General features: G+C 39.9%; 1 protein-coding gene across 1 annotated transcript in view; it reads left to right on the top strand.

The window, feature by feature from the left end:
- LOC142197905 (putative cation-transporting ATPase 13A4) overlaps nucleotides 1–342 on the top strand; it is a 74,410-nt gene extending 74,068 nt beyond the window's left edge. The window contains exon 30 of the mRNA XM_075268583.1: nucleotides 100–342. Coding sequence (XP_075124684.1) covers nucleotides 100–306 — 207 coding nt within the window. The 3' untranslated portion in view covers nucleotides 307–342. The remainder of the gene's footprint in view (nucleotides 1–99) is intronic.
- Nucleotides 343–16,295: the final 15,953 nt, after the last annotated feature.

Below are 16,295 nucleotides of genomic sequence, written 5' to 3'. Positions count from 1 at the left end.
AGTAAAGTAAGAAATAACTTTCATTGCCTGTGGATAATAGAAATAAGCTTCTACTGTAAAATAGGGAATTTACATTATTATTTTTCTTCTTTCCTTTAGGAATTCATTCTGGACAACAGAGCTCTCTGGTTGGCTTTAAAGAGATGCCTCAAGTTAAAACCTAGTAGCAACTATAAAAAGTTAAGGGCAATTTTAGAAGAGGACAACCAGTGGCCACCCATTGATGCTACAGTTTATGCCAAGAATGAGATGGCCAATGGAGATTCTAAAGCATATTCCAACCCGACATTTCAAAATGATGTTTAGATAAAGATGTACAAGAAGCAAAAATCTTAGTAACTAAGAGGGTCATTCTTTAAATGAATAATTCAGCTTTAGTATATGGTATTATTTATTATATAGTAAATGTTAGTACTGGGTTTTACAGGAAGTTTCAGACTGAAAGAAAAGAAAAAATATACATCAAATTTCCAGAAGATATAAAACAGTACCATATTACACTCGTTATAGATAGTACAAATAAAGAGGAGAAGAAAACTGAGGACAATGATGAGATGATCTTGTCATTTGTCACGTCATGAGATATTTATGGTCAAAGCTGAACCTAGAAAAATAAGTACAAACTTATGGATAAATAAACGTGGAAACCTCTGGAACATATTACAAAGCTAGAAGAGTGATCCAGTGTCTATGAGACTGACAGCTATGGTTGAAATATTCATCTGTGCAATATTTTAAGAAATTTATTTTTGCAATCTTGGTTGTTAAACTCTACCAGAATTATAAAAATCGCAAAAACCCAAATGTTGTTGGAAGTCTTGTAGCCACTGATGTCAAGTATTTTCTTGAAAGGTTTATTGTCATATTATGTCTGATTTTTCAATGTTGGAGGCCATCATAGATTCATAGACTTTAAGTGAGTATTATGTAAATAAAGTACCTAAGTTATGTAACTTATCTGTATACTTTGTTCTGTTAAGATGGTTATATGCACTGAATGGACAGTAACTACTGTTTATATATATAAGCTAAGAATATATGACTTGTCATGATTTCCTAGGTAAGGCTGGGATCATATCTGTAAAACGGTTAACCCACAGCAACCTCCATTATAGTCAATGGGGTCCGCGATCTCTGTGTGTAACTGCTGTTGTAGCGATCTTTTTGGGGGTCCACAGACATGCTTTTGCAAAATGGTACACTTAACTTTGTCATAATGTAAGATTGTAAATGATAAAAATTTATAATGTTACTGCAGTTTAGATAAAATTACAAAGGGTTAAATATAAAGGAATAAACTGCAGAGACAACCACAACCTTAAAATGGCAAATGAATGCTACCCAGAAGGTGTAAGCAGTTATGGTTGACAATTTGTTATAACATCTGGTATTGAAAATATTTCCAATCCCAATGATTTAACCCTTTAGATGCCATGATCAATGCTAACCATAGCAAAATAAGCAGACACAAATCATTTCTCCCTTACTGAAGAGACAGATAGCTGGCAAATGACAGGAATTTATGGCATAAGTTCAACCAATTAAAACCATAATAAACTTGGTCTACTTTGCACAAGAAAATCTGTGTCATATTCATTATTTTCTGCTTCATAAATGTGTTGTACAGTTAGACACTGTAAAACGTTAAAACAATCCAAAAATTAACTAGTTTTGACAAAGACAAGTGCCTTTTTTCCCTATAGAAAGTGGTTATATTGAAAAAAGCAATGGCATATACAAAAATTTGCCAATTTGTGGGACCTCTGGCTATTGAACTTCTGCAACTGGCTTGTTAATTTGACAAACAATTTGTGGCTATGTGGGACATGATACTGTGTGGAGGGGCCACAGTATGACATTATACTGTGTGGAGGGGTTACTATGGGACGCTATACTTTAACCCCTTCCCGCCGATGGCATTTTTTGATTTTCGTTTTTCGTTTTTGACTCCCCTCCTTCTAAACCCCATAACTTTTTTATTTCTCCGCTCCCAGAGCCATATGAGGTCTTAATTTTTGCGGGACAAATTTTTCTTCATGATGCTACCATTAATTATTCTATATAATGTACTGGGAAGCAGGAAAAAAAATTCAGAATGGGGTGGATTTGAAGAAAAAATGCATTTCTGCGACTTTCTTACGGGCTTTGGTTTTACGGCGTTCACTGTGCAGCCAAAATGACATGTCCCCTATATTCTGTGTTTCGGTACGGTTCCAGGGACACCAAATTTATATGGTTTTATTTACATTTTGACCCCTAAAAAAAATTCCAAAACTGTGTTAAAATTTTTTTTTCTAAAAGTCGCCATATACCAACGGCCGTAACTTTTTTATACGTAAGTGTACGGGGATGCATAGGGCGTCTTTTTTTGCGGGGCCAGGTGTACTTTTTAGTTCTACCATTTTCGGGAAATGTTATTGCTTTGATCACTTTTTATTCAAATTTTTATCAGAATCAAAACAGTGAAAAAATGGCGGTTTGGCACTTTCGACTATTTTTCCCGCTACGGCGTTTACCGAACAGGAAAAATATTTTTATAGATTTGTAGAGCGTGCGATTTTGGACGCAGGGATACCTAACATGTATATGTTTCACAGTTTTTAACTACTTTTATATGTGTTCTAGGGAAAGGGGGGTGATTTGAACTTTTAATTCTTTTTATATTTTTTTATATTTTTTTAAACTTTTTTTTTTGCATTTATTATACCCCCTAGGGGTGTTGAACCCTAGGGGGTCTGATCACTAATGCAATGCATTACAATGCTAATGCATTGCAATGCATTGCAAAAAAGCATCCTTTCTTTTGCAGGCTGCATAGACCAGCCTGCAAAAGAGAGGATTTGCAGACAAGCCTGGGAGCCTGTACAAGGCTCCCGGCTGTCATGGCAACGGGACGTCAGCCGGGGAGCATGCTCCAGGAGCCAGCGATCCCGGCCAAAATGGCGGCGCCCATGTGCCGCCGGGAAAATGGCGCCTCCGGGGCCTTTGACCGCGGCGCCGGAGGGGTTAATGCCTCCGATCGGTCCGGGGACCGATCGGAGGCATTAGAGCCGGTTGTCTACTGCTTAAAGCAGTAGACACCCGGCGGCTATGGCGGTCGCCATAGTTACAGACCCGACATGCGCCATACTATTACGGCGCATGTCGGGAAGGGGTTAAGGAAGGTTCATTGTATCTGGTTTCCTGCTACTATGCAGCACCAACTTGTGTTAGTGTTACTGAATGGCACTTGAAATAATTTCAAGGAAAATTTGGAGCGCACTATCAGAAGTGCCACTCAATGTGCACTTCATCTTACAACCATGAAATGAGGAAGGGGAATAGTAACCAATGACTTGCTCTGGTGAAGATTGAGTGGGAAATGGTCCATTGTGTAGTAACTAGAGGAGGTGGATGGGTGCTGCCTGGTGTTGAAACCGTAACTGCTGCACACCTGTCAAATGATGTCAGTACTAAAAAGCACCCGGTAGTGTGTCTAGACTATGGCCTCTGATGCTCAAAACATTGACCCAGTGGGCCATAACAGCTAATGTATTGTCCACTGTCCAGATTTTATGTACCACGTATTGAGGGTGGCATGAACTTTTCCCCACATGGACATTTACAAGGAGAGGCCCACATAGGCATCAAAGAGAGACAGCTTCCTTAGAAAAATAATGACATCTAGGTATTCTAGGTAGGAGTTAAACTTGCAGACCACCAACTGATTGCACTGGATTTTATTTAGGGGTATCAGAGTACAGTGGATGAATACTTTTACACGTCACACTTTTCAGATTTTTGTTTGATTAAAATTTTGAAAACCATGTATCATTTTCATTCCACTTCATAATTATCTACTACTTTGTGTTGGTCTATCACTTAAAATCTCAATCTCAATTTAAGTTTGTGGTTGTGGTTGTAAGGTGATAAAATGTGAAAACGTTCAATAGGTATGAATACTTTTTCAAGCCACTGTATGTCATGATCCAGGGGCGTAACTACCGTAGAGGCAGCAGAGGCGGCTGCCACAGGGCCCGGACCATTAGGGGCCCGGTGACAGCTGCTACCACTGCGTTTTTTTTTTTTTTTTAATAGGCCATTACGGGCCCTATTCACTTGCCGATCCTGGCTGGGCCGGGATCGGTAAGTGACACCGCGGGCCCCATAAATACTATCATTATACTCAGGGGTCTTTGCAGACCCCCGAGTATAATGATCGGAGGCCCGGGAGAGGTAAGGGAAAGTAACAAACACTGTTACTTACCTCTCCATGATCCTGCCAGGCCTCCTTCCTGATGTCTCTGACGTCACATGAACCCGGCCTGCGTCCTGGGTCATGTGACGTCTGACGTCATTTCAGAAGGACGGCAGCGGAGAAGACAGCGTAGGAGCTGGGGACAGGTAAGAAACAGTATTTTTTTATGTTTTTATTCCCCCGGGTCTCCGATTATTATGGGGGATGATACTGTGTGCAGGGGGCCAGTAAGGGACGTAATACTGTGTGCAGGGGCCACTATGGGGGATAATACTGTGTGCAGAGGCCACTAAGGGACATAATACTCTGTACTGGGGCCACTATGGGGCATAATACTGTGTGCAGGGGACACTATGGGGGATAATACTGTGTGCAGGGGGCCAGTAAGGGACATAATACTGTGTGCAGGGGCCACTATGGGGGATAATACTGTGTGCAAGGGCCACTAAGGGACATAATACTCTGTACTGGGGCCACTATGGGGGATAATACTGTGTGCAAGGGCCACTATGGGGCATAATACTGTGTGCAGGGGACACTATGGGGGATAATACTGTGTGCAAGGGCCACTATGGGGCATAATACTGTGTGCAGGGGACACTATGGGGGATAATACTGTGTGCAGGGGACACTATGGGGTATAATAGAGTGCGGAGGAGGAGGCCGGTCAAGGTCTTCGACATCGGTGTCGGTTGGGGGCCCCATGTCAAAAGTTCGCCACGGGGCCCCGCCATTCCTAGTTACGCCACTGATGTCATCAGTACTGTAAGTTCCACATACCACTGTCTATTGGCTGAGAGACTGTCAGATGTTGATCACATGATGAGTGAGTTACTGCACACATGGCATTGCCTGCTCTGTATTTCCTGGTGAAACATAGCAGTGGCTATTTTCTCATAGTGTGGCCATTTTTGTGCATCCGAAGTGAATTGCCATTTGCTCAAAAACAAACAATTTGGAACATGTGCGACGAACCTGGGTCGTTACAAACCAAGTCACCGATCTCTATTCATAATAACATAGAAACACAGTAGTTGAGGTTGGAAGATGATAGGTGTCCAACCTATAACCTTACAGCAGCGCCGCACCTCTAGTGAGTCAAAGATGTCTGTGTTTCAAACTTTACAGAGTCAAGTCACAGCTGAAAGAAGTGGTCATGGCGGTCCAAAGGGAAGAGATGGGAAGTGTGGGAAGATCAAAAGATGTTTTGATCGTCTGCCTCAGCTCAGGCAGCAGAGAGGCTAGGTTCACCACTGCGTTAGAGACATGTCTTGAACTCAATGTTGAACTGCAGTTCAACACTGGGACTGTCCTTGAATTGGCTTGGGCCAACCTAACCAGATCAGTCTACCCAGACTCTCATCCACACTCTCCTAGCTGGAAGAATTAACTAACTCTCCCCTTCTTGCTCAGGGAGGAAGAGACCAACTCAGCGTCTTCTCTCACATAGAAGAAGAAACAAAGTCACTGTCTACTAAACATAAGAAATACTGCTAAAAACTACTGCGTAATGGATCCCAGTGCAGAGCATTTGTATTACAACACACCCCACAGAGTAAGGGCAAAGCAGGTTTCATATATACAAATGCCCTTAGTCATAGCATCACTTACTAATTTTATTATACTGATTGAATTACATCCCAGCCATGTTTCTTAGAATTAGATAGCCTTCATAAAGCTGCTATGAACATATAATTGGGTTAAATGCTAGGTTACACCTTAGTGTTTTGATCCCTTGAACAAACCGTAGAACCAAGTTGCCAGGTTTAAAGTGTGCCTCAGCTTTCAGGTGACTTTCAGGATAAGCTGCCATGTGTGTACATTAGGAGTATCACTGTATCGGACTATCACATGACTTTCTGCATTTATTATTCATGTTATTAGTTCTCTCCTCTGCAGGCCTCGATTCTCACTTTTCGTGAGCTAGTGGGAGAAGGCTAGCTGCTTTGTCTTTTATGTAATGCAGACACAGATTTGAGAGGATTCTACTAACCCTCATAAGTAAAGACATCATGGAGTAAAGCACTACAGCATAACTAAACAGTATTAATGTGAGTGAAACACTTTGGATAAGATATAAAACTTACCATTGGTGCCATTGCCATCTGGTTTTAGTGCATTCCCTAAGTATGTGTTTGTTTTCCTTTTTTTGCGCTCAGCTTTGCCTCCCCACTCCATAGACTTCTATATAGTTTTATAGTTTTCAAATTCTATGTTATCCCAAACCAAAGCCACCAGGAGTGTATACTCCCGATGCTCAACCACACAGAGACACACTGAAGACAGCCTGTGGAGAAACGCTGGAGAAAACCCAGGTTTTCCGGTGGCTTATTGTTACGGTTCTGTCTATATATATATGAAAATAATATTTTAACAATGACAGAACCGCTGGACTGCAGACACTGCAGTGAGGTCCACAGGCCCCAGGGGAAAGGGGTGGCCATGTGCCTGAAAGGCTAACCACCAGTTAACTGCACCGGCAGTGGTGTTTATGCAGTTCTGGTGTGAAACGACAGCAATGAGGTTTACACCAGTTGACTTCATTGGGCAAGTCTGGTTGTGCAGCTTTAATGTGAACAGGCGGCAACAACGGTTCACTAGTAACTTGCTGGGAAACTGCACTCGAGTATAGGCTGCAACTTAGGCTGCCAATGGTTAAATATCACCCCTGGTCAGAAACACAAAGGGCTCCACAATAGCTTGGGAGCTACAATATTACTGGACAGAACCAACAGGCTATTCAGTTCCCTACCCGCAGTACCCAGGAATCCTAACTAGAATACCTGAACTGGCAACCTGGCATTAACAGGACCCTAGCCCTGACCTCCTGTCTCAAAGTAATAGTCAAAGTGTGAGCATCAGGCGGGCGTCGGCTCACACTATTTAAAGACTAGTCCCCGCCCAACAGGGGCGGTGGCATGATGTCACTGATCATGCTCAGTATGGCCAAAATGGGACTTAGCCTCTGAGCGGATCCAAAATGTCCGAGCATGCTCAGTGGGCCAAAAGCTGGACTTAGACTCCAGACACCTTACTGCACAACGCCGAGGGCGAGGGTTGGATTGGCCCGCAGGTGGCGCTGGACGCTGGATGGGAAGTCTGCGGGACCCAATCCTAACACTTATTCAGTCCCCGAAGTCAGTCTTGTAATACATTGCAAAACATCGGAGTACACCAGCTTTCTAAGCCAGGGAACAGAGGCTCCACACTATAGGGAAGCATAGATACTGATCATAGTGCGTGTGATCGGGAATAGTTTTAAGTGTTGTGGGCATGTATACCCTTAAGCACACATCCCAGTCAGATTGTGTACATTGATGTCATATAGCACAGTATTTGTGAACATGGAACCAGGAGAGGTATATAACGGGGTTTATAGTGAACTATCCCCAAATAGATTGTTCCTCTTACGTGTGTTTCACTGGTTAGAATGTCCGGCTTCTTCCGGTGGCGCGGTTCTACAAATCTGGAAACTTTTATCATCTAAAATTAACAGCTGAATTATTCAATCAGAGTTGACAGTGGCAAATTTAAGAGAATTGATACAGAATTGATATGCATTATTTACAATGTATTAGATATGATATGCAGAAATTATTTGTTCACATTCCTATTAATGATGGAAGAACCAGATTTTAGTTTTGGAGAATTAGTGATCCTATTGTGTGAATCCTAAATTGATAAACGTAATAATTTTGACATTTGTATCATACATTTGTTGCAGATATAATCTACAGTATGTGATGGTAATTATTATAAGTAACATCCAAAATTATAGGTATCATTTAATCCGAGCAGTTCAGTTTTACTGGATATACTCGTACTGTAATTTGAATATCTAGCAGCTTTCCTCCTATAATAGGAGGCTGTTCAAATCGCTACCACGGATATCCGTTTCAAGGTGACTAATACCCCAACCTATTTAGATACTGTCAGAAATTGAGTGTTTTTATGAAAATTGTCAGCATCCAGTTGATTGACATTTTTAATTCTCAAAATATGCTTACAAATTCTTTTTTTCATTTGTCATCAAGTTTTGCCCACATAGTATATGCTGTATGGGCACTGTAAGACATCTATTACACCCTCTGTAGTATGTGTGATATGGTCAAGAATTCTATGTTGATTGCCATTAGCATCTAAAAAAAATTTGTCATGTTTGCGCAAAATTTGACATGCAGTGCAAATGACACAAGGAAAAACCCAGGGAATTTGTTAGCACATTTATTAACATTAGCACATCTAAAATGACTACAAACCAAACTATTACCAATGGTCTTGGTCTTTTTATAGCCAACTGATAAATGTAGATCCAAAAATTTCTTGAGATCCTGATCCTGCAGTAATATGTCCCAGTATTAATTGAGAATATTTTGCAAATATATCCCATTGGTAGTGGAGTGTGGTAATAAATCTGAATGTCCTTTTAGCTCAATCAAATGCCACTTTAATGGCTTTATCCCAGTAAACATTGGGATATTATACTGTACCTGGAAAGAATATGGGAGAAATCTGGACTTGCAGCATTTAAAACATCTGAGCAAGCCCCGCGTCGGGTAAACCTGTAATGTGGTGCCAACTCCAACCTCACAGGCACGCCGGACCCTGCACTCCAAGATGTGGGCTGTGTCTTGTACCTCACTGGTCCTTTCACAACCATTACAGATGAGAAGCTATTTGGTCTTTAGGCTTCTTATTTGGCTCTACAATCATACTACACTATAAGGTTGCTCAGTGTCTGTACTTTCACTTTAATGGCTTTATTGGAATAGTGTCTTTCTTGTAATCTCTGTCATGCCGGCATGACAAAGGCAGCATGTGCTAATGTTGGATATGTTACCAAGTGATGGAGGGACAATAAGCTAGCGAACTATATTGGCTTTTTCTCTTCACTACGTAACAATTACCTACTATTGAGTTATGTGCAGACTAGGCTACACAGGGAGTACGATGAAACAATGAAACAAATACAGTATTGGTTTTCATCACCCAGTTAAGCTTTTAGAAACTACACAGTACAAGCGTTTTAGTATTTATTCACTTTGAGTGTAGCACAGGGTTATGTATAGAGATGAGCGAGTAGTGAAATATTCGAGATTCAATATTCATTTTGAGTAGAGCCTCAGTATTCGACTACTCAATTGAATATCGAATCTCATTACAGTCTATGGGAAAAAATGCTTGTTTCAGGGGAAACCACTAATCGACTAAAGGAGAGTCACCAAGTCCACGAGTAGCAGGAGGAGAGTGTTTAGGAGGAGTACTGTGCAGTTAAAGTACACAGACCCCATAGACTATAACGGATCCGTGTGCTTTAACTGCACAACGCTTGCAGTTTCACTGATATTCCATTTTGGGGTCCTCCTGCGGACTCCTTCCGGACGGGAAGCAAGCGCTAATGTAAACTTACTCATCCTGCAGAACCAGCATTGATTGGCCAAATGCTATATAGTGTATAGCATTTGGCCAATCAATGCTGGTTCTGCAGCAGGCTCTTCTTTGCTAGTCTGGAGAGCTGGCAGCTTGTGGTTATGCGGGAGCTGACTTTTTCTCATAGGAATGCATTGAACAGCGTTGATTGGCCGAATGCTATAGAGTGTACAGCATTCGGCCAATCAACCCTGGTTCTGCCGGAGGCTCGTCTGTGACCAGCAGTCTCCATTGTGGTCCGATCTTAGACTCCGCCTCATCACAGATGAGCCTCCGGCAGAACCAGCGTTTATTGGCCAAATGCTGTACACTGTATAGTATTCGGCCAATCAATGCTGGTCAATGCATTCCTATGAGAAAAAGTCAGCTCCCGTATAACCGAAAGCTGCCAGCTCATCCTGACTGCTGCAGTACCAGCGTTGATTTGCCGAATGCTATACAGTATAGCATTCGGCCAATCAATGCTGGTTCTGAATCGAATCTTTACTGCGAATAGCAAGTAGTATTCGAACAAGTATGAGTATTTTGAATACTGTAGTATTCTATCGAATATCTACTACTCGCTCATTTCTATTTATGTATCCAAAAAAAGGGTTTACATTTTAACAGTTCACAATTATTTTAAGTTGATTCAATTGATTTGTGAAATACACCAATATACATATTATACTTGGTGTTTTGGTTGAGATTACAACCTCCAATAGCACTACTGCCACCACATCACCATCTTGAACAGCTTTTACTTTCACCTACTGTTTCTATCCCCTCACCCTCATAGATTGTAAGCCCTTGTGGGCAGAGCCCTCTATCTTACTGTACCAATTGGCCACTGTTAGCATTGTACTTGTTTTGTGTATTCTGTGCATTGTAGTTAAGAATTCTCACATTTTGCTATATACCAAAAAAATGGCAAATACTGCATTTAGAAATTCTTTTTGGGTGCAGATTTTGTTGGAAAAATCATCACAACATTTTGAATTAAAAATCAAAATGTGGTGTATTAGATTGTTTTTTGAAACATTAATGGCACAAATACTGCCAGAAAATCAAAAGTTGTCCAAATGTTTAGTTAAAGTTTAACTGTGAGCACATTCATATCTTAATACTGACTACCAGCAAACAATGGGCAAAATACACTCTTTCCCTTAAAAAAGCATGATGAAAATGGAATGAAAAGAAACATATATTAAGTGTACAGATGTATTGCTACATTTTAATTTTTTTATGTATGACCAAGCTAACCCCTTAGCCAATTTGTAACTTCTCGAAAGAGCCATATTTTTTCAAATCTGTCATATATCACTTATGTGATAATAACTTTGAAATGTTTTAACTTAGCCAAGCGGTTTTGAGATTATTTTGGCTCATTGTGCTTCATGTTAGTGGTATATTTTTTCAACTTGTTTTAATTCATACATTCATTTCATTCATTTATGAAAAATTAGGAAATTTGGCAAAAATTTCTAAAAATTAGAAATTTTGTAAATGTTATTTTTTCTGCCTATCAGGCATGCATATCATTAAAATTAGTTATTAAATATTATTTATCATATTTCTGCTTTATCACTGCATCAGTTTTAAAATGTCTTCTATTAAGCAATGTTCCAAATTTTTTGAGAAATTTCCAAAACCAATTTCCCTATCACCCCATTTTTAACCTCACAAACGATTCAAAATAGCATTTAGGAAGTTTTTTAAAAAAAAAATATAAGTATTTCACAGGACGTAAAACAAAAGAGGTGATATTTAGAATTTTAAATTTTTTCAGTAATACATTTGTTTAGCCATAATATTGATACATTCAGTATTAAAGATGGACTACACAATCTGGTGTAATTGCAGATAAATATATCCAAAAGCATTGTTGTAGTGTATTGTAAACCCTACAGAGTATTATTACAAATAGAGAAAAAGGGTTTTCAGTCACAAAATGACCTTCTTCAGACTCTACAAAAAGCAAATATACAAAAATAAGATACAAAAAATAGAAAAAACAAATACATATAAATATAAATCAACAACTCAAAGTACACAAAACTGAATAAGTCTTGATCCAGGTCTAGCTAGTTCCCTGGGTCAATGGTGTTTCACACTTAAGGAAATTCAATGAATGTACATATGATTTATACATACTTTGTATGTTAGAAAATGTATTATCAGACTTAATGTAGGCATGCATCATTTTGACTTTTGTAAGCCGGTGGCTGGTCAGGTAATGGAGGGGGAGATGAGAAAACTCCAGAAAGAATGTTTCTCCGCAGATAATTTTGTCTGCTGAGTGTTATTTCAAAGTTCCAGTTACTGGGCTGTATTTTTAGGAATGATAGGTAGGTTGGTAGTGGGACTTGTCATTCTAACCCCTCCAGTCCACACTTTGGGGATGTTCCGACAGCGACTCAGCTGTTGAGAGTCTTCTCATCAAGGAGGCTTAAGAAATCAGCTCCAGCAGCAGACCTTTGGCAGAGCTTGGATGGAGAGCAAACAGAGAGGTCATATTTTTTGGAGCTGTGTCCTGAGGGATTCAACTGGATGTTTGATTTCTGTTATTCTAGGTGAGGTAACCTATTCTATGTTTGGTTAGAGCCTAGCCGGGCAGATATTTATTTTTGTATTGTTTCCTTATGTTGCTGTACTACCTTTTTGAGTGAAAATAAACTCTACCTTTGTTTTGGACTAAAAAAACTGGACTTGTGTGTCTATGCCACCCCACCTAGAAACCCCAGACCCTGACACTATGTATGGGATTAAGTCACTTTCTTGTATGTAATTGATAGGGAACATCTATCCAATACAATATGCGCATATTTATTTATGTTGGTGCAAGAGGATGCACAGGATAAACATAATATACATCCGGTGACACAACTTAAGCTCACTTAAAGAGGACCTTTCATGTTTTGAGGCACAGTCAGTTCTATATACTGCTGGAAAGCCAACAGCGCGCTGAATTCAGCGCACTGTTGGCTTTTCCGATCTGTGCCCCGGGTGAAGAGCTAGCGATCCCGGTAACATAGCTCTACACAGTCAGAAGGGCGTTTCTGACACTCTGTCAGGACCGTCCTTCTGTACAAGTAGCGCCAATAGTGCTGTGCTCTGAGATCAGGGAGGAATGCCCTCTCCCCTCCTGATAATACTCGTCTATGGACGAATACTGTGAGCTACGGTACCGGGACCAAAAACTCTTTACCCGGGGCACAGATCGTGAAAGCCGACAGTGCGCTGAATTCAGCGCACTGTTGGCTTCCCAGCAGTATATAGAACTGCCTGTGCTCCAAACCATGACAGGTCCTCTTTAAAGAAGGGATGCATCAGAAAGTCATTGCAGCTACCAGGGAATCCAGATACATACATAACATAGTTGTAGCAAAATTTCAATCATGGAACAGGATCCGTATAAGTGTCCCCAAACCCGGTCTTCTCAAACCTCAATCTCACTGATGACAGGTCCTCAAGAAAAAGTTGTATAGGTTATAAATGCGGCTTAAAGGGGCTCTATCATTGGATTTTCGCTATTTTAGATAAACATATGCCTGAATAGCCTTTAAAAATGCTATTCAAGTCCTGCAAATCGTTGGCTTGTCCCTGTAAATCGAAACCAGGAGGAGAGACTTACATACATGAACCAGAGGAGGGTGTGAACAGAGTATGACGTGAGGGGTGCACTGGAACGCCCACAGTGCACGGAGGGCTCATTTACATATACGTTTAAAAGGTAATTAATTAAAACGGTCATTTAACAAATGATTAGCAGGACTTGAATAGCCTTTTCAAAGGCTATTCAGGCATATGTTTTCTAAAATCCAGTGATAGAGCCCTTTTAATAGAATAGCGGGTGACTGTTGTGGAAGAAGTGCAGGGTGTTATATACCCTCTGTGCTTTAAATAGAGCCAAATGGTGCCGAAAATTAGGTCATGCCTCCAAAAGCTACCTGTCTGCCCACATAACCTAACACTATGCCAGTGGCCATCTTGTGCGTGTGCATAGGTGTCCTCCATAACAGTGTGATAAAGGACTGCCCATTGAAACCCATAGTGGCAGCAGCCATCTTGTGTATGCTCAGTATCAGTATCTTCAGTAGCAGATTAAAAACAGACTGCCCATTGAAGCCCATAGCGGTGGCGTCCATTTGCGCATGCTCAGTATCCGTCACAATGGCGGAAATAAGGCATTGCGGATCGGAAGGGCGTCATAATGTGCACAGTTAGTTAGAAATAATAGGTATAGTATAGCGACTCATGCTTGCTAATGATAGAAACACAAGGGAAGGGGGTGTTGCTATACTGGCCATACAAGCAGCAAATAATAATAGAAGAAATAAGAGGAAACCAGAAAGTGCAGTGCATAAAGCAAATAGTATGGCAAATCACAGAAAGGATAAGCAGAGAGACATGAAGAGAAATAAAATATGGAAAAATGAAAAGTAGAAAACAATCAGGAATAAAATAAATAAATAAATGTATAATAGCCAAATTCAAAAGAATATGATTTTTAGTATTGCCAATAGCTAGGAGACTGGTTAGCGTGTCCAGGGGTTAGTGAACCTAGTGAATAAAAGAGAAATTGGGGTTAATAGAGACCAACAATAGAACTGTGTTACATAGCATAAATTAATTCAAATGAATGCGGCCACGTGATAATCTCTGTGGAGGCCGTGAAGTTCAAAACTATTCAAAACAGCATTTAGGAAGGTTTTTTTTTAATATAAGTATTCCACAGGAAGTAAAACAAAAGAAGTGATACTTAGAATTTTCGATTTTTTCGGTAAAACATTTGTTCAGCCATAACATTGATTAATTCAATGGCAAGTTCAGTTGAAGCTTAATCTGTGTGTATGACAAAATATTGCTTTTTCACCAATTTCAAAATTTTTAAATAAAGCATAGTAAAAAAAAATATAAGCCAAAGTATTCACATGGATACAGCCGCCTAAATATTTATAATCCAATTAGCAAATTACCGGATCATCCCTAATGCACCAAAGTGACAACAAACACCTAATACAGTAAGTTATAAAACTGAAACTAATCTGAGCCAGACAAAACAGGATGCAATTGAAACCTGCAGATAGAAATCTGATATTAAAAACAATCAAGTGTTTGAGATTGTATTATTGTTGGATTATAAGGGTGTCATCGGGATAGATTATGCCTCTGTGGAAACCACCCAATATCATTTCTCATGTTATAATAAACAACAGCTTTACCAATTAATAATAAAGAATGGATAATTCTTACATCTGAAGGACACTACATAATAATTGCTTTGTGGATAACTTATGTTGTGCAATCTAAAACAAAACTATGTGTACAAAACCCGTACTGTATCACAAAGTAAGGTAACTATGGGCAAACCTAGTTACCAAAATTGTGCCCTTCATTTGAGATATACACACGTGGACAAAATTGTTGGTACCCCTTGTTTAATGAAGGAAACATCCACAATAGTCTTTTTGGCTAGGCACATCAGCTCTTTGTTCACAGATGGAAAAATGAAGCATATCTTGAATAGAATACTGTCCCTACTGTGAAACACGGAGGAGGCTCTGTTATGTTCTGGGGCTGCTTTGCTGCATCTGGCACAGGGTGTCTTGAATCTGTGCAGGGTACAATGAAATCTCAAGAGTATCAAGGGATTGTAGAGAGAAATGTCCATTGTCAGAAAGTTTGATCTCAGTCGCAGGTCATGGGTCTTACAACAGGATAATGACCCAAAATACACAGCTAAAAACACCCAAGAATGGCTAAGAGGAAACCATTGGACTATTCTGAAGTGACCTTCTATGAGCCCTGACCTAAATCCTATTGAGCATCTTTGGAAGGAGCTGAAACATGCCATCTGGAAAAGGCAGCCTTCAAACCTGAGACAGCTGGAGCAGTTTTCTCATGAGGAGAAATACCTCCTGGGAGGTGCAGAAGTCTCACTGACAGTTACAGGAATCGTGTGATTGCAGTGATTGCCTCAAAAGGCTGTGCAACAAAATATTAAGTTAAGGGAACCATCATTTCTGTCCAGGCCTGTTTCATGAGTTATATTTTTCAAAAAATTCTGTTGAAGCAAAAAGCAATGTCTGACTTTCATTTGCTTATTTTCATAGAATATTTATTTATTATTACTTTTGTCAGATTCAAGTTATTTCTGAGATCATTGTGGGTTTTTCTTTCATTAAATGAGGAGTACCAACAATTTTGTCCATGTATGGATTGAGAGGCTGCATAATGATTGTATTTTAATTCCTAACTGCAGGTGTTCACTGCAACTAATAATACATTTATTTAATGATATGTTATCCACCAATGCTATAGTCCTGCAGTCTGACTGCACTGGATGGGGAATCTTTCTTTGATCACTGTAATATTTGCGCTGACGAACATGCTGATTTTATCCACCTATTATGGTTATGCCATGCTATGTTTTCCTTACAATCTGAGGCTTTGGATCTCATTTGAGAAGTGGTCAATAAATGAATTCCTTCTGTACACATCATGAATGTATTTTTATGAATGAGTGACTTATCTTGGCCCATTTGGCAGTAGGTATGCATTATATGGGTGTAAGACCTCACTCTTTCTTTCAATAGTGTAAATTAATTAAAGGGGTTGGCCACTTTCAGACCAATATTGACAAACA

This window comes from Leptodactylus fuscus, chromosome 3, assembly GCF_031893055.1.
Source record: "Leptodactylus fuscus isolate aLepFus1 chromosome 3, aLepFus1.hap2, whole genome shotgun sequence".
In the NCBI taxonomy this organism is placed as follows: domain Eukaryota; kingdom Metazoa; phylum Chordata; class Amphibia; order Anura; family Leptodactylidae; genus Leptodactylus; species Leptodactylus fuscus.
The sequence above is the reverse complement of the archived record's forward strand: the minus strand, read 5'-3'. Positions and strand labels throughout refer to the sequence as shown.